The sequence below is a fragment of the Dama dama genome, chromosome X (assembly GCF_033118175.1).
Source record: "Dama dama isolate Ldn47 chromosome X, ASM3311817v1, whole genome shotgun sequence".
NCBI classification, from domain to species: Eukaryota; Metazoa; Chordata; class Mammalia; order Artiodactyla; family Cervidae; genus Dama; species Dama dama.
Genome location: NC_083714.1, coordinates 106,030,108 through 106,052,821, shown reverse-complemented (window position 1 = coordinate 106,052,821; position 22,714 = coordinate 106,030,108). Strand labels below are relative to the sequence as shown.

The following is a 22,714-nucleotide window of genomic DNA, read 5'->3' as shown; positions in this document are numbered from 1 at the left end:
CTAGAGTCCATGTCTCTTCTTTCATGGATGAATGATATGTCTGCTTGTTTTACATAACCACTATTAAAGCATATGTTAAAATTTTCAACTTTCATACTTTTACATGGAGATTCAGATTTGTGTGAGGAATGGGTTGAGGATATATTAGCCTCATTTTAAGAGGGTGGAGAAAAAGTATACGGAAAAGATCTCTGATTTTAGTGCTAGAAAAGCAGGTCAGAGACAGAACAAATGTGTTTATAAGCATTTGGGAAGAGGGTAAGAAAGTTCTCGTTGCAAAATGAAATAGAAATGTGCACAGAAGCTACTAAGTAACTACAGATTTTGAAGCAGGAAGATTCACCACTGTTCTCAGTGTTGACAAGAAAACAGAATTAGAGACTTATCCAGGATATATCATATCAGGGCCTGAGAACTTGAGCTAATTGCTACTCAGCTAACAACTATGAAACAAGAATGGATTGTGAGATAGTCACTTCCCCTCTCTATTCTTTTTCTCTGACTTTAAAACAAGGAGAATGCTATTCCCAGAAACTCTGTCTTGTCAACTTCAAAAATTCTTTACATTTTATACATTGCAAGGATGTTAGAGTTTATGTCTGATACCAATTCAAGTGCTTATAGGAGCTGGGGAAGTAACATACGAAGTGAGCTGAGAATAAACTACAGAGAGTAGTGAGAATTGTGGCAAACAAGAGTGAGCTTGCTTCATTCAAATGAAGCAGGCTATTATTCATCTCCAGATGATTATTGCCATTAGAAAATGCAGGTCCAGTACTGCCAGAGTTCCTGATTTTGCGCAATAACTTGCCACAGTGGCTTTTTGATTGAGGAAAAAATCCTAAAACAACTGGATTTTTATGTGAAATATTAAGATATTTAAATGCTGACTACTAATTAATAGTTTAAAAAATACTCTACAGATGAAACAGAATATGCCTGTTAAGCCAGACTTGGCCTATGACCTGCTATTTAGTTATCTTAGACACAAATGATAAAGGACAGTAGCTAATGACTACTCACACACTCATTCCTTATAAAATCTTTGCACATCCATTGCTTTATTGGTTCCTCATGACAGATCTGAAAAATAGGTATTATTATCCCTATTTCACAGATAAAGAATCTAAGGTTTTGAGGACTACCCATACAAATATCAAGTGTTTTATGCTTCAAAAATTATTTTTATAGTTGTCCTCTCCTCCCCTTTTGTGAACTGCTGTCCCAAATTCAGGGTGACTGGTAAATTTACACTGATCTCCTCTCCCTATTCAGTGTTTTCTCACAAACTGAATTCACCTCAGATCATCTCGATCCTTCTGGCAGTTTCCAAGGAAGTTCCCAAACTGGCAGGAGAAAACATGGTCATGAATTTCCAGCAGGAAATTTTCATTAAACTCAAAGGCACATGGAAATTGTTCCATTAATTGCCAGATACAGTCTAGGAACTGTGTGAAAATAGGGGATACTTCTTTAGAGTCCCCATCCAGGTGGCCACACCTAAGAGATACAAGTAAAGGTAAAGAAAGACAAGGATTAACATCAGGGATTACACTGTTTGGAACAGGCTATAGCAAGGTCGCTTTCTGTTTCTGTGTTGGAATTGGTAAGGAAATACGTAATGCCAAAATACCACTTAGAATCTCAAAGTTCATTAAGCCCAGTGGACCTCTTAGCCACCAGCAACTTTCACTATTATCCAGATCGTAAACCCTTTGGTCATCTATTCTATTTCCTTTTACATCCTCTACAATAGAACTTTCTACAGTGATTAAATGTTCCATATTTGTGCTGTCCAATATGGCAGTCACTATTAAGCACTTTAAATGTGGCTAGTATGACTAAGGAACTGAATTTTCAATTATATTTAATTTCAATTAATTTAACAGCTACATTTAGCTCCATGTGATCAAAGATCATATCTATGTTGTTTACTGGATAGTGCCTGGTGTGAAAATGAATGAAAAAATCTCATCCCAGAACTGTTTAATGTTTTCTCTCCCATGATGCTCTTTCTCAACTCTACCATCCACTAGAAGCCCTAATCCACTGTAAACATACATGGCATCCTTAGCTTCTACACTGAATGTTCTGCCTTTTGATATAATTGAAATCTACCTCACCAAGGACACTACTTCTTGGGGCCCAAATAAAATGGAGAAGGCTCATCATTCACTCTTCATGTATCATAATCCTAAAAGAAAGCTGAAGTGGGATCAATTTTCTCCTTGTTACCACTGCATTCAACTATTCTGTTTACTCTCTTAAAAATACTTCCATTATGGGCCATGCTCATTCATTTTCCTCAGTGTTGTTTTCTACAATATTTGGGTCACTTCTCTACATTTTCTGAAGAATCTGACTCCAGTTGTAAGTACTGATCTTTGGAGTAGATGCAGATAACCTACAATGGCTTAGACTCTTTAACTAACTAATGTACTTCACTGATCTTTACATCTACTTCACATCAGGCTTGTGTATCCATGACATCCATGTTTCCTGATGTTAGCTAAAGGTGCTTCCTCCACTTTGAAACCTTAATCTCAATAGCCTGCTCTGGTCACCACATATTATATTTCCAAAAGCTGCTCATCTTACCTCATCCAGCCCTCATCTTTGGACCTCTCTACTTGCCAGATTCCTCCCAGCTTCCTTACCACCCTATATTCTAGATCTGCTCCCATCAACTATTCTTTCCCCATTTTCTTCAACTTTCTGGTCTTTTTTGTCATTATTTTCCTTCAAAATCCAACCACTGAGGAACAAACTAAGCTACATTCTCTACTTCCACATCCTGACTGATGAATGCTGCTTGAGAAAAATTTAAAACCAGGCAAATCGAGAACTTAAGTCTCCATACTCAGCTGGAACTTAATTGCTCCCAAGTAACTTTTATTAATGGGCTTCACTGATAGCTCAGCTGGTAAAGAATCCACCTGCAATGCAGAAGACCCAGGTTCAATTCTGGGTTGGGAAGATCCCTTGGAGAAGGGATAGGCTACCCACTCCAGTATCCTTTGGCTTCCCTGGTGGCTCAAACAGTAAAGAATCGGCTTGCAATGCAAGAGACCTGGGTACAACCCCTGGGTTGGGAAGATCCCCTGGAGGAGGACATGGCAATCCACTCCAGTATTCTTGCCTGGAGAATCCCCATAGACAGAATCATCTCAGACAGAGGAGCCTGGCGGGCTGCAGTCCAGAGGGTCGCACAGAGTTAGACACGATCGAAGCAACTAAACAGCAGCAGCAGCAACCTTTATGTATATCCTTAACACAGTTTTCCCATTAACCCTTACAGCTCTTGCAAATTTTAAGCTATCTTCTGTAACCCTGACACATTTCACATTGATGTCTACAGTATTAATGAAAAAGAGGAAGGCCATCAAGTAAAAGTATCTAACTTCTGCCTTTGACATTTACAAACTTAATTCCTTCTCCACCTGTCCTTCCATGTAGTCTCCATTGAAGAGGTGTTCTTATCAGTTCAGTTCAGGTGCTCAGTCATGTCCAACTCTTTGTGACCACATAAACCGCCGCACGCCAGGCTTCCCTGTCCATCACCAACTTGCTCAAACTCATGTCCATCGAGTGGGTGATGCCATCCAACCATCTCATCCTCTGTCGTCCCCTTCTCCTCCTGCCTTCAATATTTCCCAGCATCAGGGTCTTTTCCAATTAGTCAGTTCACATCAGGTGGCCAAAGTATTGGAGTTTCAGCTTCACCATCAGTCCTTCCAATGAATATTCAGGACTGATTTCCTTTAGGATGGACTGGTTGGATCTCTTTGCAGTCCAAGGGACTCTCAAGAGTCTTCTCCAACACCACAGTTCAAAAGCATCAATTCTTTGGCACTCAGCTTTCTTTATAGTCCAACTCTTACATCCATACATGGCTACTGGAAAAACCATATCTTTGACTAGATGGACCTTTGTCAGCAAAGTAATGTATCTGCTTTTTAATATGCTGTTTAGGTTGGTCATAGATTTTCTTCTATGGAGCAAGGACTTAATTTTCTTCTTAAAGGAGCAAGCATCTTTAAATTTCCTGGATTCAGTTGCCATCTGCAGTGATTTTGGAGCCCAAGAAAATAAGGTCTCTCACTGTTTCCATTCTTTCTCCATCTATTTGCCATGAGGTGATGGGACCAGATGCCATCATCTTAGTTTTTCACATGTTGAGTTTTAAGACAGCTTTTTCACTGTCCTCTTTCACTTTCATCAAGAGGATCTTTAGTTCCTCTTTGCTTTCTGCTGTAAGGGTGGTTCTTGGTTATACCTCAAGCTAAATGCTTTCATTTGGAAGGAAGTTTTTAATCCCTTTTTTCTCCTAAGGAGTCATTCTATAAAACACCCACTATTTCTTTCAAATCTTTAATCTTCTTTAAAATTTATTTATTTTTTATTGACTAACAACTGCTTTACAGTATTGTATTGGGCTTCTGCCATACATCAGTATGGATCAGCCATGAGTATACATATGCCCCCTCCTTCTTGAACCTCCCTGCCACCTCCTACCCGATCCTACCACTCTATGTTGTTACAGACCCCCAATCTGAGTTCTCTGAGTCATATAGCTAATACCCATTGGCTATCTACTTTAAATTCCTATTGGCTATCCATGGGGTCACAAAGAATCGGACATGACTGAGCAACTGAACTGACCTATTTTATATATGGTAGTATATATGTTTCCATGTTACTCTCTACTTTCATCCCACCCTCTCCTTCCCCCCACCCAATGTCCATAAGTCTGTTCTCTATGTCTGCATTTCTTTTTCTTCCTTGCAAATAGGTTCATCAGTACCATCTTTCTAGATTCCATATATATGTGATAATATATGACATTTGTTTTTTTCTCTGACTTACTTAACTCTGTATAATAGGCTCTAGGTTCATACACCTCATTAGAACTGACTCAAATATGTTCTTTTTTATGACTAATATTCCATTGTATATACACACCACAGCTTCTTTATCCATTCATCTGTCAATGGACATCTAGGTTGCTCTATATCCTACCTATTATAAATAGTGCTGCAATGAAAATCAAAACCACAATGAGGTACCATTACACACCAGTCAGGATGGCTGCTATCCAAAAGTCTACAAGCAATAAATGCTGGAGAGGGTGTGGAGAAAAGGGATCCCTCTTACACTGTTGGTGGGAATGCAAAATAGCACAGCCACTATGGAGAACAGTGTGGAGATTCCTTAAAAAACTGGAAATAGAACTGCCATATGACCCAGTAATCCCACTTCTGGGCATACACACCAAGGAAACCAGATCTGAAAGAGACACATGTACCCCAATGTTCATCGCAGCACTGTTTATAATAGCCAGGACATGGAAGCAACCTAGATGTCCATCAGCAGATGAATGGACAAGGAAGACATGGTACATATACACTACGGAATATTACTCAGCCATTAAAAAGAATTCATTTGAATCAGTTCTAATGAGATGGATGAAACTGGAGCCCATTATACAGAGTGAAGTAAGCCAGAAAGATAAAGACCAATACAGTATACTAACACATATATATGGAATTTAGGAAGATGGTAATGATAACCCTATATGCAAAACAGAAAAAGAGACACAGATGTACAGAACAGACTTTTAGACTCTGTGGGAAAAGGCGAGCGTGGGATGTTCAGAGAGAATGGCATTGAAACAAGTATACTATCAAGGGTGAAACAGATCACCAGCCCAGGTTGGATGCATGAGACAAGTGCTCAGGGCTGGTGCACTAAGACCCAGAGGGATGGGATGGAGAGGGAAGTGGGAGGGGGGATCAGGATGGGGAACACATGTAGATCCATGGCTGATTCATGTCAATGTATGGCAAAAACCACTACAATAAAAAAAATTAAAAAAAAAAAGAATGAGAGCAACAATGAAAAAAATAAATAGTGCTGCAATGAATATTGGGGTACATATGACGTTTTTCAATTTTGGTTTCCTCAGGGTATATGCTTAGTAGTGGGATTGCTGGGTCATATGGTAGTTTTATTCCTAGTTTTTTTAAGGAATCTCCATAATGTCTTCTATAGTGATTGTATCAAATTACTTTCCTAGCAACTTTGCAAGAGGGTTCCCTTTCCTCCACATCCTCTTCAGCATTTATTGTTTGTAGATTTTTTGATGATGGCCATTCTGACTGGTGTGAGGTGATATCTTATTGTAGTTTTGTTTTGCACAGATCTTCAATCTTATTTTTTAAAACTTTTTTTGCATGAAAAGATTCTTTAAATCTATAGTGCTTTATAATTTTCACCAGTTTCAGACACATGATTTCATATAATTTCATAACCCTCCTAAAAATTTCCTACCCCTGTTTTACTCCTCTCTTTATCCTCTTCCCTAGTTTCTTCCTAACCACTACTTTGTTCTTTATATCTGTGAGTCTGCTAGTTTTTTGTTATATTCACTAGTTTGTTGTGCTTTTTAGATTCCACATACAAGTGATATCACACATATTTGTATTTCTCTGTATGACTAATTTCACTTAGCGTAATGCCCTCCAAAGTCCATCCATGATGCTGCAAATGACAAAGTTTCACTCCTTTTTATGGCTGTGTAGTATTCCACTGTGTGTGTGTGTGTGTGTGTGTGTGTGTGTGTATAATGTATATATATTATCCATTCATCTATTGATGGACACTTAGGTTGCTTCCACACCTTGGCAACTGTAAATAATGCTGCTATGAACATGGGGGTGCATTGTATGTTTCTAAATTAATGTTTTTGTTTTGTTTTTTCTCAGATATATACCCAAAAAGAAACTCAAAAAGAAACACAATAACTACTAACCAAGGATATGGAGAAAAGGGAACCATCCTACTTGTTTGTGGTAATATAAAATGGTGCAACCAGAGTGAAAAATAGTACAGAGATTTCTCAAAACCTAAAAATAGATCAACCTCATCTTCTTAATGTTCTAAAATACCACCAGTTCTAGGGAGTTTCCTTTGCCCAGAATGGATAAGGTTCCCTTGTAGCAGTTATCATACTATGTGTGTGTGTTAAGTCGCTTCAGTTGTGTCTGACTCTTTGTGACCATATGAACTATAGCCCACTAGGCTCCTCTGTCCATGGGATTCTCCAGGCAAGAATATTGGAGTGGTTGCCATCCCCTCCTCCAGGAGATCTTCCCAACCCAGGGACCAAAACCTTATCTTTTACATCTCCTGCATTGGCTGGCAGATGCTTTACCACTAGTGCTACCTGGGAAGCCCATATCATACTATGCTGTCGTCACTGATTTTATTTTCTATAAAAGAAGGGACAGCGAACACATCTGGTCCAATACAGTCCCCTCAAAACCTGACATATTGCCTGGACCAAAGTTTGTTGATAAAAGAAGAATAGATGGACCCAAATAGCTAGAGAGTGGTAATCAAAGAAATTAAATGGATACACACCAATGTGGGATACTAATACTTGAATAGCAACTTCTTTGATGGTAAAACTCATATTTTATGTGCCTTTGTTATCAGTTCAGTGTCTCACATAGTTTACAGCATATTGTTAGGTATTTGGTAAACATCTTTTATTCTCATAACACACAAAGTCTCAGTGAGGCTGTCTGACTTATAGCAGCATTAGATCACTAAATAAATATAAGTCCTTGCATCCACCTCTTACCAAAGAACAGAAATGTGCAAATGCCTTTTTTTATTATAAAAGATTAAAAGTTGCATTGCATTAGATATTACTCCCTCTACCTGAATGCTCACTGTTCTCTCTAGCAAACTCCTATTCAGTCCCTAAAATTCATCCTTAAATATTGCCTATTCTTGGAAGCCTATCTTGTGTTCTTCAAACACAGTTAAGCTCTTTTTCTTCTGTGGCCTGTGATGTCTATTCTTCCTTGAAATATTTAATGATTGGATATAATCATTTGTTTCACTTTGAAGGCAGATATAATAGTCTAGTTACACCTGTGTCCCTAGTTCCCTAGCATTGTGCATGGAATATGTGTTTCTTGATGAAAAGAGATTTATGCCATGTTCAACTTATTCTTCCTTCTTACACAAGAACATATCAGGGTTTTGATAAATCTCACCCTACTGAATTCTCCTTAGCCTCTACCTTTAAAATGAGGATATTTTTACCTTTGGGAGAACTTGTGGCCCATGCATATCCATTCCTTCTCTATCAGGATCTTCATTTTTATAGAAAAAGAAAACTTTGCATTAGAAAAATCATAAAATTAATTAATCATACCTATAAAGTATCAAAACACTTTGCTGAAGTGAACTTTGTACAAATTTGTGTTGAATAATCATAAAGTTAATTTCCCAAATGATAAATAATTAATTTGGATTTCCTTTAAAGGACTATAAAGGCTGTCTTCAAATTTGAAAGCTCTCAGGAGAAATAATTCTGGATTTGTACTCAGTGTCACATTTTCTTTGGCTTTTACATAATGTGTGACAGGACATATGAGTCATAACTAAATCTTGATAAACTTATTAAATTCAACCTATGAAGAAACAGGAATCCAAAGGCAGTATTTGTACCAAGAACAAATCTTGGTATAAATGCATTTCAACCATTAAAAAAAATAAAGCACTTCCAAAAGAAAAATGAGGATAAACTCCTACTGTAAGTTCTGTTTCATAGAAAGACAAAGTAAAAAGTGTTCGATTCAGCACCAGAAAACAATCATGTGTCTGACATCAAGACAGCTGACACTGAAGATGATGAGCCCATCAGTTTGCTTATTTAACAATCATCCATTAAACTTTGTTAACTTTTTGAGTCTTTCCTTTACCTTACACCAAACAGCCTATTATATCCAACTTATGTTCTGATGGGTAAGAAACTATGTTGAGTGTGCAGTGGAAAGTATGTAGACTGTAAATGCCTACTTTAGTGGAAAGAAGCTAAACTGAAAAACAGAGCTGTTTTTGTAGACCTCTTTCTTATAGAAAACAAGTTGGTTGAGAGTTATATTTGATCTATTCATAATTGCCCCTTGTGCAAGGTAAAATCCAATCACTGCTCTCTTACCATGAGTCCTTTGAATGTCCTGTAAAATGGATCTAGGAGGATGCTGGCCACAGAGCAGACCTGTGCTGTACGGTCCCACCCATCAGAACAATGGACTAAGACATTGGTCTTTTCTACCTTCACTGCCTGTAAAGACAACAGGCAAAAAGTAGCATAAACAACTTTTACATAGCATGCCGGGTTAATTATATACAGTTACCATCAATACAGCAGAGAACTTGGTCTTAACTGGGCTACATTAATTTCTTCTCATAATGTGAGTATCCTATATAAGGAATGACCCTGGAAAAGGAAATGGCAACCCACTCCACTATTCTCTGTCCATAGGATTGCCTGGAGAATCAGAGAAGCCTGATAGGCTATAGTCCATAGGGTTGTGAAGAGTAAGACACAACTGAGCATGCACACATGGGGAATGAAAAAGAAAATAAAGAAATGTAACAGAAGGTGAGCTTACCTAATAGGAAAAGAAAATCAAAACCAACACATGATATGGGTAAAAAGAAAAACAAAAGAAGATCTACATTTATAAAACTTCCAAAAAAGGCATGGATCAATTATTAGAGAGAGGAGTGGGCAAGAGGAAGAATTCATGCTCAAAAACAGGACAGTTCTGCATCTCAGTCCCAGACCTGACAGTAATTTGCTTCGGAATCTTTAGCCATTTAGTCTTACTAATATAAATACTTCTAACTTAAGGTGGAGAGGTTTGCCTGTCTTAGGTAAGTTTCTATATAATCAGAATGATGTAAAAATATGGGCAGTTACTCAACCTGAGCAATTTTGGCAATGGGAGCTATTGAGCATTCACTTATTCATTCTAGCACTTAATTATGTATCCCTCTATGTCATGTATATGCTAAGGATTAGAGATACAAAGATGAGACTCAGTTTCTGCCTTCAATGAGCAAACTATTCAGGATTACCAAAGGTAAATAAATACAATGCAGTGGAAAAACTGATGCCATAGGGTAATGTAGCCTTTTGTAGGATCCAGGGAAGCTTGAGCCTTGAAGAAAATGTAGGATTTTCTCAGGTGAGGAAAAAGAAGGGCATTTATTCACTCATTCATTCATCTACTCACCTAGCCAATAACTACCGACTGACTATACAAGATGCATTATATTGTGCACTGGGGATACAAAAAAGACAAACATTTAAATGAATGACTACAAACCAATGATAACTAAAACAATGAAAGTTAACACCAGATACAACAAAGGCACATAATAACTAAAGAAGACGAGACAACTAAAGTGGGCCTTGTCAAATGAGTAGACATTTGTCAGATAGACCAGGAGGAATGGATATTCCAAGCAGGGGGCATAATCTGACAATATTTACAAAGGCAAGGAGGCATGGCATAGGTGAGGAATTATTAACTAGCTTGGTGGTTGAGGCTACACTAGAAGTGAGGGTATGAGGAGAGACAAGTCTGGACAGGAGGGCAAGGTTCAGATTGACAAGTGTGCACTTTATCTGGTGGCAATAGGGAGTCGCTGGAGTGTTAAAAGCAGGGAAGTGCCATGATCAGATGTACTCACTCTGGTTACAATAAGGAGAATAAGAGGACATAAGTTTGGATTTAGAAAGATCAGTCAAAAAGCCACAAAAATTGTGAAAGGCAATATGCACCTGAATAAAGGCGGTAGCAGTGGGGCTGAAAAGGATAAGAGGGATGTTAAGAATAAAATTTTAATAGGACATATTGAGAGAACAGATGTGGGATGAAGGAGAGGGAAAAGTCAAAAATGACTCTTAAATGTGTCATTTAGTAATAACTAAGTGGATGACAATACCATTAGCCTGAACTAAACACAGAGGAAGAAACAAGTTTTAGTTAGTGTTCAGAGTAGATAAGATTTCATTTGAGGCCATGGAGAGTCTGAGGTAGTTGGGGGATGTCCAATGGGGCATTCAGTGGACAACTGTATATGTGGGTCTGGAGTTCAGGAGAACGAGGAAACTGAGCCAGAGTATTGATGTGTCCACAATATGAATAGAGATCGTAAGTGGAAACTGCATGGCTGGTGCTGTCCATGCAGAGACCACAGTGAGAAAAGGAAAGACCTTAGAAAGCAGTAACTTTTATGGGGAAAGTAGAGGAAGGAACGAGCTATTAAAGGAGTCAGCTTGTGAAAAAGCCTGAAAGGTAGAAAAAGAACCAGGAAATAGTAGTTGGATTAAGGCCAGGACTACAAAAATGGTTCAAAGAGAATGGGGATAACAATGCCAAATGCAGCAGAGTGGTGAAAACAGAACAAAGGTTAAAGAGTGACCTTGAGATCGACAAGTTAGGGGTCATTAGAGACCTCAGCAAGAAGAGTACTAATGGTATGGAAGGAAACTGGATTATAGTCAACTGAAGAGTGAAGGGATGTGAGCAAGTGCGAATAAGGAAGGTCAATTACTTTCAAGAAAGCTCTAAGCAAGAGGAAAGAGAACAGTAAAGAAGAGGATAAGAAAAATTCTTTTCTTAGGAATAAGAAAGTATTGAGTTGACTTCCCTGGTGGCCGAGTGGTTAAGAATCCACCTGCCAATGCAAAGGACATGGGTTCAATCCCTGGTCTGGGAAGATTCCACATGCTGTGGGGCAACAAAGCCTGTGTTTCACAACTACTGAAGCCCTAGAGCCTGTTCTGCACAAGAGAAGTCACCACAATGAGAAGCCCATGCACTGCAACTAGAGAGTAGTCCCCTTTCACTGCAACTAGAGAAAGTCCTCACAGCATCAAAGACCCAGTGTAGCCTACCCCCCCAAAAAAAGTGTTGAGCATATTTCTGAGGGATGAAGCCAGTGAAGGAAAAGGTTAAAAATGTAAGAGAGGTGGGAAAACGAAAATATAGGGGTAAAAGTTTCCTTGAAGAAGAAGGGGATGGAATTAAGAATATAGGTATGAGGCACCATTTCCTCTAAGATAGCAAGGAAGGAGCAAAAAATAGTTGTGTGGGAAGATGAGAGACTACCTTTATTTTTCTATAAAGATGAAGACAAGTCTGAATATGTGCTTATAGAGAGGAAAGTAACAGTGTTATAGCCAGCTTGAAAGTAAAATATATATTAGAAATATCTGCTTGGTGGAACAGGGCTGGGATCCAACCAATATTATGCACCATAAACTTAATACAAATTAACATGGCTATGGGATTTATTCCTTTGTAGCATTGTTTAGTAGTCAGGATATAAAAGCAGAGAAAGCAGAGAATGAATGAGATTAGCAGGGTAGGTAGAATGGAAGGATAAAGAGGCAAGGTGGAATTGATGAGGTGCTACACCACTAGGTCCTGGCCTCATAGGGAAGAAAGTAGGAAAAGGTGGAAAAAAATGGAGTTAAAAGTGCAGAGGTCTTCATGGGACAGAAAAACCAGGTTAGCTGGAGTAAAAGTATGAGAACTGAGGTATAAAAGTTCAAAGAACTATATCAGTGCTGAGTGTTTTATAGGTTTGTACATGGACATTCAAATCTCCCGGGATTGAGAGGAAGAATCAGGATGGAGAGGAAGTCACCTACATAAAATGGTTTCCAAAGTACTTATGGGAGAAAAGAGAGCCACTAGGAGAGGTATAGAGCAGAATAGCTAATTGAATCAGACCTGAAAGGAGGAACAAGTTTTGTAAAAAGCAAGGGGAATATTGAACCTGCCATGGACTGTGAGGTTCAGGGGTGTGGGAAAATGAGTAACCTCTGTAATAGACTGTACAAAAAAATGATATTCCTAGAAAAATAGTTAGGTTGCAAGACAAGAATTACAGAAATCTGGAAAACAGTTCTCAACCTTTTAAACTTCCCAGTTAACCAAACACCTCATGTAGTATCAGAGGCCTAATAGCAGCTACACTCTTTCCTTAGGGCTTGACATGGAATGAAAAGTCACTGGTAGACAGGAAAAGATGTTTAATTTCACCAATGATTAAAGAAGTGCAAATCAAAACAAGACATAAAATGCATCACCTATCAAATTAGCAAAGATTAAAAAGACTGATGATAACCATTGCTGGAGAAAGAGGCGTTGTTGGTGGGAATGGAAACTGGTGTAACCTAGTTGAAGGGCAATTTGGCCACATCTAGTAAAGTCTGAAATATTCATACTCTTCAACTGAAAATCCACTTTTAAGAATGTTGACACATATAAAGAAATATGTTCAAGGCTATTTGATACAACAATGTCTGCATTTGTAAAAAATGTGAATAACTGAATTGTCCATTAACAGGGACCAATATTTTAAGCCAGAGACTATAAATCTCACCTCCAACTGAGAAAATGGCAGAAGAGAGGTGAAAAGTGATTCTCTCCTTTCTTCACTTCTACCAAATAATAGGGGTGGGGTGAAGAGAGCATGTTCTCATGTAGGAATGTATAAACAACATTTCAAAATGAGAAAATGTACACTCCAAATTTCTTCTTTTTTTAACATCACCTAATAAATGAAATTCAAATATTCACTTAATAGAATATTATATAGTCACTGAAAAAAATGAGGTAGTACTGATTGAACTGACCTAGAAAATATTTATCATATATTAAGTATAAAAAGTTAGTTGCAGAAAAATATGCACAACATAATCTTACTTTTACAAAGTAGTAATAATAGCAATATATATATAGTTATAATTCTTTACCAAGTGAGATATCAGGGAAGCCCTATATATAATTATATATGCTGAAAATCTAGACCTGTACTGTGCCATATGGTAGTCACTAGCCATAAGTGTCTATTTAAATTTAAACTGATCAAAATTGAATCAAGTTTTAAATTCCTTACTCTCACTAGCCACATTTCAAGTATACAACTGCCACATGTGGCTAGTGGCTATTGTATTAGTACAGATCCAGAACATTTTCAATATCACATGAATCGGGCAGCACCCTCTCACTCAGTCATGTCTGACTCTTTATGACTCTAGGCTCCTCTGTCCATGGAATTTTCCAGGCAAGAATACTGGAGTGGGTTGCCATTTCCTGCTCCAGGGGATCTTCTCAAATCAGGGATCAAACCCAGGTCTTCTGTAATGCAGGCAGATTCTTTATCTTCTAAGCCACAAGGGAAGCCATCAACACAGGAAGTTCAAATAGTGCTGATCTAGAGGCATACATTAAACTATTAACAGTGATGTATATATTGTGGGAGCAAACTACAGGGAATATGCACATTTTATGTTATATACTTCTGAACTGTTTACTTCTTCTACAATGTACATGTATAACTTTTATAATGAGAAAAATAAATAAAGATAATGAAAGACAAAGAGAGAGGGAGGGACACTATAGTGTTTTTGAGAACAACAAGATTTCATGATTGCCAGGGTCTTGTGGGCAATGGGGAGTCATTGGAGGATTTTGAGTTTAAAGTGACATCATATTTGCTCAAGAAAGATGACTTTAGAATCAGTTTGGTTGCCAAACTGGGGAGCAATTACTAGAGACAAGTAAACCAGTCAGAAAGATATAGTACTTAAGGCAGAAGCTGGAAAGAAAGGATAGATTTGAGAAACACTTGAGGATAGCTGACAGGATGAGGCAATTACCAGATGGAGGGGAACAGAGAAAATTCAAGGCTGACTTTTTCAATCTGGGGATATATAGGTGTTTATGGAGATGGGAAGCACAGGATAATTGTACAAATGCGAGCCTATTTTTTTTCATCCATTTATTTTAATTCACAAATGTTTATGAGGTTGTACTACCTATCAAATCTATTCCTCTTCTCCATTCTCACTCTCTTTGGTCTCATGAAGTCAGTTTCAGAAAGGAAATACAAATGTATGGGTATAGGACATGCAAAAAAGGAACAGTACAAAGAATGGCTAGAATAATGGGTTTGAAATGACCTAGGGGAGTCACACAGTAAGCACTAATAATATATTATAATGAAAAATGTAGGCAATAGGACTAGGAAATTGAAAAACATTAGGGCTAGATATTTAAGATAGTTAAATACACACACTCTTAAAAACCTTTTAAGGCAGAGGCTATAAATCTCATCTTCAACTGAGAAAATGGCAGAAGAGTGGTAAAAGTGATTCTCTCCTTTTCTTCACTTCTACCAAATAATTGGGGTGGGGTGAAGAGAGGGAGTTCTTGTGTAGGAATATATAAACAAAATTTCAAAATGAGAAAACGTACACTCCAAATTTCTTCTTTTTTTTTTTTAACATCACCTAATAAATGATACAGAAGCCAGGGTTCTGAAGATCAGAAAGTAAGTGACTCAGCATAAATGAGTGATGAAGTCTACTTAGACTGTATTCAGAGGCAGACCTATACAAAGACATCAGAAAGCTCAGCTTTATACTCAGAGCTCTGAAAACCCATAGAACCAAACTGCATTTATTTTATACCCAGTCTTACACCCACTTGGTACCTTAGAATCAACACAAAGATACATCAGAGTATTTGAGTTGGAAGGACAATGAGATATTATTTAAGAGTTTTTTAACCAGAGATCTGAGGTCTGTATACTCTCTGAAATTAAGGTCTGTTTTCTGTATGCATAGGCATATGTATATTTTTCCAGGGGAGAGGGTCAATCATATTGTCAAAGAGTTCAGTACCCACCCCCCAAAAAAGTTACGTCATTATATTCTAGTCTAACCACCTTGCTTTAGAGGATGATATTTAGAGAAGGAAAGAGACTTGCCAAGGACACACAGTAAATTAGTGGCAGACCTCAATCTAAAAACCAGGTGTCTTTTTCTTATATTCTTTCCATGATAAACTGCTACTTTAAGAGATCCCATAATTATGTCAGTGCAAGTTCTTTAAAGTCCTGATTATTACCTTTGCAATGAAAATTCCAGCATCCATAATAGCTTTAATGTGTCTCAACCACCCTGAGCTCTCCAGGCCGCTAAGAAATTCACTCATTGTTGGAGTTTTCAATTCACAAACTAAGGTAGAAAAGGAAGCAGAGATTGAAATTCACAATTATCTCAGTTTATTCAACAAGAAAGGGGACAAAGTGGATCCCCATTTTGTAAATGAGGAACCTGAGGCACAGAAAGGTTAAATAATTAGTTGGAAATCACACAGTGAATCAGGGACAGTACTAGGACTAGAGTCTACCATATCTCCTAGTTTGGTTTTCTGCTTTCTCAAGTCCATAGAATCCACCCCCAACACCACAGAAATCTCTAGAGAGACAGAAGACTGAGTTAGTATCCACAGAAAAATACTCATATCTCCTTCTATTAGAAAACACATTTGATTCCCATTCTAACTCCTCCTACTCATCCTAACTCTGTAGCCCTTAACATCTGTCTCGACTTCCATATCACCACCTACTCCCTTGCAGTTCTGTGCTGTCTCAACAGTTGAAAAAAATTATTTTAATTTTCATGCATTTTGCACTGGTTATCCAACAGAGGGCAATCTTTTGCCTCAAAAAAAAATCTGCAAAAGGTTCTCTTCTACTATACAATATTCTGGGACAAAAAAGAAAGGAGGAAGAGACCTAAGGAAGAGGAATCCTAATACCCTAAAAGGGCTGCAGACTGAGGAGACAGGATCTGATAAGGGTCATGAGAAGGAGAGGTCCTGGAAGACAGTATAAGTAAAAATTGAGGAAAAGAAGAACAGGGACTTCACTTAAGGAGGGCAGGTTTTTCCTAATGTGTGCCTGAGATGACATATCACATCATGGATTCCTGGATAGTGGCTTTGGGAGAAATGTTCTAGACTCAAGACTCCTGTGAGGCCCTGATCTCACCTAGCCCCCATTCTGATCCCAGTTATTTTGCAGCTATGACAGATGACCAGTTGCTTGATAGCAGCTTTATTCCTTTGAAGTCTAAATTCACCCCCTTTATCAGCACAGTGATGAAACTGGACTGACTCTTTACAGCAGATTAAATGAGGAACATGAAATAAATCCCAAATTCACTTATATTTGTGTTGATCTACCCACCTCTACATAGCAGTCTCTATAATTTTATACAGATACATTATTTCCATAGCAACTAAACCCAGATGGACTCCACAGAGTTATGAAACTAAATATTGTAGTTCCTTTGTCAGACCAACACTGCTATAATTCAATACTATCTATGCAAACTGGATTCGTAATATAGTCAAAAATCTTATCACCTATTGATTCTGCTCTCCTGGTTGCTTTTATATTTCACCCCAAAATCAGACATACTTTTTGCTTACATAATTATGCGATCTGTTTAGACTCTGGCCTAGCCCAGGTGAAATCCCTGTACCTTCCAAGAGTTTCTGCAGGCTGCTCCGCATGACATGGATGTTCTCAATGCTCATGAACCTGAAGCGAATATTGGCATAGTTGTCTTCATTTTCATACCCCTTCCCAGCTGCTCGGTTAGCCAAGGCATTTAACTGCAATATTGAGAACATAAGAGAACAGATAGAGCAGATGATGAAAGAACATGGTTTGTCAATCTCAATGCTTCATTCTAAACAGTTTTAAATCTTATCCACTTAAAAATAAGTCAGATCAGATACAGCATATTCTGGAATGAAGAGAATTTCATTGGCATTTAGATAAGGTATTTTAAGTAACAGAATAGTACAGGGAAAGATAAGGTATTTTTAGTATTTTTATTTTATTTAGTATTTTTATTTCTTATTTATTTTATTTATTTATTTTTTAATTTATTTTAACACTGTGAGTGCTCCCCACACACTCCACGAGCGGGGGCAAACCCAGTGTGGCCGGAACACTGCGAGTACTCCTCACACACGCCAGTGATATTTGTCTGCAGTGCCCCTCCCTCCCCGCAGCACAACTGAACAAGCGAACCTAAACAAGAGACCACCTCTGCCTACTGTGTCAGGGCGGAAATCAGACACTGAAGAGACCTGCAAACAGAAGCCAAATAAACAAAGGGAACCGCTTCAGAAGTGACTGGTGCAACAGATTAAAATCCCTGTAGTTAACACTGACTACACCAGAAGGGGCCTATAGATATTGAGAAGTGTAAGCTGGAATGAGGAGCTATCTGAAACTGAACCGAACCCACACTGACCGCAACAGCTCCAGAGAAATTTCTAGATATATTTGTCCTTAATTTTTTTTCTTTTCTTTTTTGTTATTTTTTATTTTTTCTCTTTTATTTTACTTTAAAATTTCCTATTACTCCTGCATTACTCCTTAACTCTCATTTTCATATATTTTTAGGATTTTTTTAATTAGAATTTTTTTTCTTTTTTTCTCTTATTTTCTTTTAAAGTCCTCTATTACTCCTTAATTTTCATTTTCATTTCACTATAACCTTGGGAAAAAAAAAAAAAGAAGAGGCCCTATTTTTAAATCGAACTTCATATATATTTCTAAATTTTTTTGTGTGTTTTTGTTTTTAATATTGTATTTTTAAGAGTCTAACCTCTACTCTAGATTTTTAATCTTTGTTTTTCAGGATTTGATATCAGTTTTGGACATTTAAGAATCCAATATTCAGTACCCATTTTTACTCAGGAGTGTGTTGATTACTCTCTCCCACTTTTGACTCTCCATTTTCTCCCTCAGATCACGTCTATTTCTTCCCTCCCCCTTCTCTTCCCAATCCAATTCTGTGAATCTCTGTGGGTGTCTGGGCTACGGAGAACTTTGGGAACAGAGAACTGTGTAGATCTGTCTCTCTCCTCTTGAGTACCCCTTTTTCTCCTCCTGCTCATCTCTATCTCCCTCTTCCCTCTCCTCTTCTTCATGTAACTCTGTGAATCTCTCTGGGTGTCCCTCACAGTGGAGAATCTTTTCACCATTAACCTAGAAGTTTTATGATCAGTGCTGTATAGTTGGAGAAGTCTTGAGGCTACTGGAAGAATAAGACTGAAATCCAGAGGCAGGAGAATTAAGCCCAAAACCTGAGAACACCAGAAAACTCCTGACTACAGGGAACATTAAGTAATAAGAGACCATCGAAAAGCCTCCATACCTACACTGAAACCAACCACCACCCAAGAGCCAATAAGTTCCAGAGCAAGACATACCACACAAATTCTCCAGCAATGCAGGAACATAGCCCTCAGCGTCAACATACAGGCTGCCCAAAGTCACACCTAACACATAGACCCATCTCAAAACTCACTACTGGACACTCCATTGCACTCCAGAGAGAAGAAATCCGGTTCCATGCACCAGAACATCGACGCAAGTTTCCCTAACCAGGAAACCTTGACAAGCCAATCACCCTACCCCACCCACAATAAATATTGCGGGGGTGAAACTCCCACAATAAAGAGGAACCACAGACCACCAGAATACAGAAAGCCCACTCCAGACACAGCAATCTAAACAAGATGAAAAGGCAGAGAAATACCCAATGGGTAAAGGAACATGAAAAATGCCCACCAAGTATTTTTTTTTAATTTATTTTATTTAGTATTTTTATTTATTTTTATTTTTAAAATTTTACTTATTTATTTTATTTAGTATTTTTATTTTATTATTAAAACCCAGCCTAAGAGATTGATTGAAGGATATGACAGCTATGAGGATGTCTGATCTGAAGAACTAAAATAATAATTTTGAGTTTCCTATCACAAACAACATTTTAAGTAGAATATGTTAACTTGTAGATTTTTTTTTTCCTGCATGTGTTAATGTGAATAGTTTGTGTTTTTGAGGTTTCAATGGCATTGAATGTTTTCTCACCTGAAAGGGCTTTATATTGAGAAAAAAATCTTTATAATTGAGAAGTTCAAAAGTATTTATAACTGAGAAGCTCTTGAAAGAAGTCTAAGAACTTCAGGGCCAATTAATTATAAAGAACTACTGTAGAAAAATGTCTAAAACATGACTTCATGAGATACATGACTTTCACTCATTGATAAAATTGAAAGGGAGCTACCAAGGGCCATTTTAACACTATATTCAGCTGTTATAATCAGAATACTTGTAGGTCATATGAAGAATGTTGGGTGGGGTAGTGAGTAAATGAAACTCGCAGAGAGGAGACATTAATTGAAAAACTAGAAAGCAGCCAAAATACCTTTTATGATGATGACCATCTTACTAATGTTGTCTGGGCCTATTTTCTAATCTCCCATTACTGTGCATTCAGAAGGTAGGAGGAGCATGTATATGGATAGGGTGTAGTTTCTGTAGTAATAAGAATTTAAGAATGCCGTTGAAACCTCAAAAACACAAACTATTCACATTAACACATGCAGGAAGAAATTCTACAAGTTAACATATTCTACTTAGAATGCAAGATATTCGTTAAACGGAAAAACGATGGTAATTCTGATTTCTTATCACACAATGTCTGAGCTTTCATTAAATTAATGACAAACATCAAAGGGACACCTCAGGAGGTGTAAGCAACAACCACCTAGTAACAAGAAAGTTTATTAAGATTGATGGATGCATTCACAAATTAAACAATAATTATAGTAGTCCCTACCCCAGTTTGGGCAGCAGCAAAAAGGCCAGTCACTACAGATAGCTAGCTACATCATACCACTAATACACTCTCTGGAAATAGGTCTGGCATGTCTGAGAAACTGCTACGCATTAGCAGCCTAATGTTCAAGTAGGAAAGAATATATAATATTTGCTGAACCCCTAGTATGTGTATACTAGATACTGTGCTAGATCCTTCACATATATTATCTCATTTAATCCTCAACAAAAGCCACTAAAGATAGGTACTTTTATTATCCCCATAAGAAGATGAGTTCAGAGAGGTGAACCACTTTCAACCAGAATCATATGGATAAAAACTGAAGGCAAGGTCTGAACCCAGATTTAATCAACTCATAAGGATGGAACTTTGTTACCACAATACTGTTTCTAATAAAAGTATAGATCTAGCCATCCAGAAGAGGAGTGTTGCTAGATATTCATATGTCCTCTGAGAGAGGAAAAATGGACCTATTAAAAAGGACTTTTGAGGAACTCCCCTGGTGTTCCAGTGGCTAAGACCCCATGCTCCCAAAGCAGGGGGCCCAGATTCAATCCCAGATCAAGGAACTAGATTCCACATGACACAACTAATAATTTGCATGCCACAACTAAAGATTCCTGGAGAAGGAAATGGCAACCCACTCCCGTATTCTTGCCTGGAAAATCCTATGGACTGAGAAGCCTGATAGGCTACAGTCCAGGGGGTCAGAAAGAGTCGGACATGACTGAGCACGCACACATACACATACACACACACACAGACACTAAGGATTCCACATGTATCAACAAAGGTTGAAGGTCCTACATGCTGCAACTAAGACTTGGTACAACAAAATAAATAAATAAAATACACTTAAAAACAAAGAGTGACTTTTTGATCTTTCATTTGGACAAAGGGCACCAATTCTTTAGTTTTTCAAAAGCTTGGTACTTCTCTTTACCATTTTAAGATTAATAATGGTGAAAGACACAGATTTGATTAAACTCTTTCTAATCCCTGAATGTCAAATGCAGTTTTAGTTGAAGCAAGACACCAAACTTCTGAGAAAGTGAAGGATGGTTGTTTTTGTTCAGTTGCCCAGTCGTGTCCCACTATTTACTATGCCAGGCCTCCCTATACCTCACTATCTCCCAGAGTTTGCCAAAGTTCATGTCCATTGCATCGGTGATGCCATCCAGCCATCTCATCCTCTGATGCCCTCTTATCCTTCTGCCTTCAACCCTTCCCAGCATCAGGAACTTTTCCAATGAGTTGACTGCTTGCATCAGATGATCAAAACACTGGAGCTTAAGCTTCAGCATCAGTCCTTCCAATGAGTATTCAGGGTTGATTTCTGTCAAGATTGACTGGTTTGATCACCTTGCTGGCCAAGAGACTCTCAGGAGTCTTCAGCACCAGAGTTTGGAGGCATCAATTCTTTAGCACTCTGCCTTCTTTAGGGTCTAGCTCTCACAACTGTACCTGACCACTAGGAAGATCATAGCCTTGACTATATGGACATTTGTTGACAGAGTGATGTCTCTGTTTTTTAACACACTGTCTAGGTTTGTCATCACTTTCCTGCCAAGAAGCAATCGTCTTCTGATTCCATGGCTGCAGTGACAATCCACAGGGATTTTAGACCCCAAGAAAAGGAAACTTGTCACTGCTTCCACCTTTTCCCCTTCTACCTGCCATGAAGTAATGGACATTGACATCTTAGGAATCAGTGAACTAACATGGATGGGAATGGGCAAATTTAACTCAGATGAACATTGTATCTATTACTATGATCAAGAATCCCATAGAAGAAATGGAGTAGCCCTCAAAATCAACAAAAGAATCCGAAATGCAGTACTTGGGGGCAACCTCAAAAATGACAGAATGATCTCAGTTTGTTTCCAAGACAAGTCATTCAACATCACAATAATTCAAGTCTATGCCCCTACCACCAATGCTGAAGAAGCTTAAGTTGAACAGCTCTATGAAGACCTAGAAGACCTCCTAGAACTAACACCAAAAAAAAAAAAAATGTTCTATTCATTACTGGGGATTGGAATCCAAAAGTAGGAAGTCAAGAGATGCCTGGAGTAACAGGCAAGTTTGGCCTTGGATAACAAAATGAAGCATGGTAAGACTAATTGAATTATGAAAAGAGACTGCACTGGTCATAGCAAACACCCTCTTTTGACAACGCAAAAGACGATTTTACTCATGGACATAACCAAATGGTCAATACTGAAATCAAATTGATTATATCCTTTGTAGCTGAAGATGGAAAAGCTGTACACAGTCAGCAAAAACAAGTATTGGAGTTGACTGTGGCTTAGATCATCAGCTTAGATCACA

The 22,714-nt window shown here is 38.0% G+C and overlaps 1 protein-coding gene across 4 annotated transcripts in view; it reads right to left on the bottom strand.

The window, feature by feature from the left end:
- MTMR8 (myotubularin related protein 8) overlaps window positions 1-22,714 on the bottom strand; it is a 251,889-nt gene that overhangs the window by 129,986 nt on the left and 99,189 nt on the right. For 3 of the 4 annotated variants that reach the window (XM_061136098.1, XM_061136100.1, XM_061136096.1), the window contains exons 7-11: window positions 17,222-17,354; window positions 15,798-15,907; window positions 9,017-9,142; window positions 8,116-8,165; window positions 1,300-1,500 (exon numbers count right to left, since the gene is read on the bottom strand). In XM_061136098.1, the coding sequence (XP_060992081.1) occupies window positions 1,300-1,500; window positions 8,116-8,165; window positions 9,017-9,142; window positions 15,798-15,907; window positions 17,222-17,354 (620 nt within the window). The remainder of the gene's footprint in view (window positions 1-1,299; window positions 1,501-8,115; window positions 8,166-9,016; window positions 9,143-15,797; window positions 15,908-17,221; window positions 17,355-22,714) is intronic. The other variant, XM_061136099.1, reaches the window with a different exon arrangement.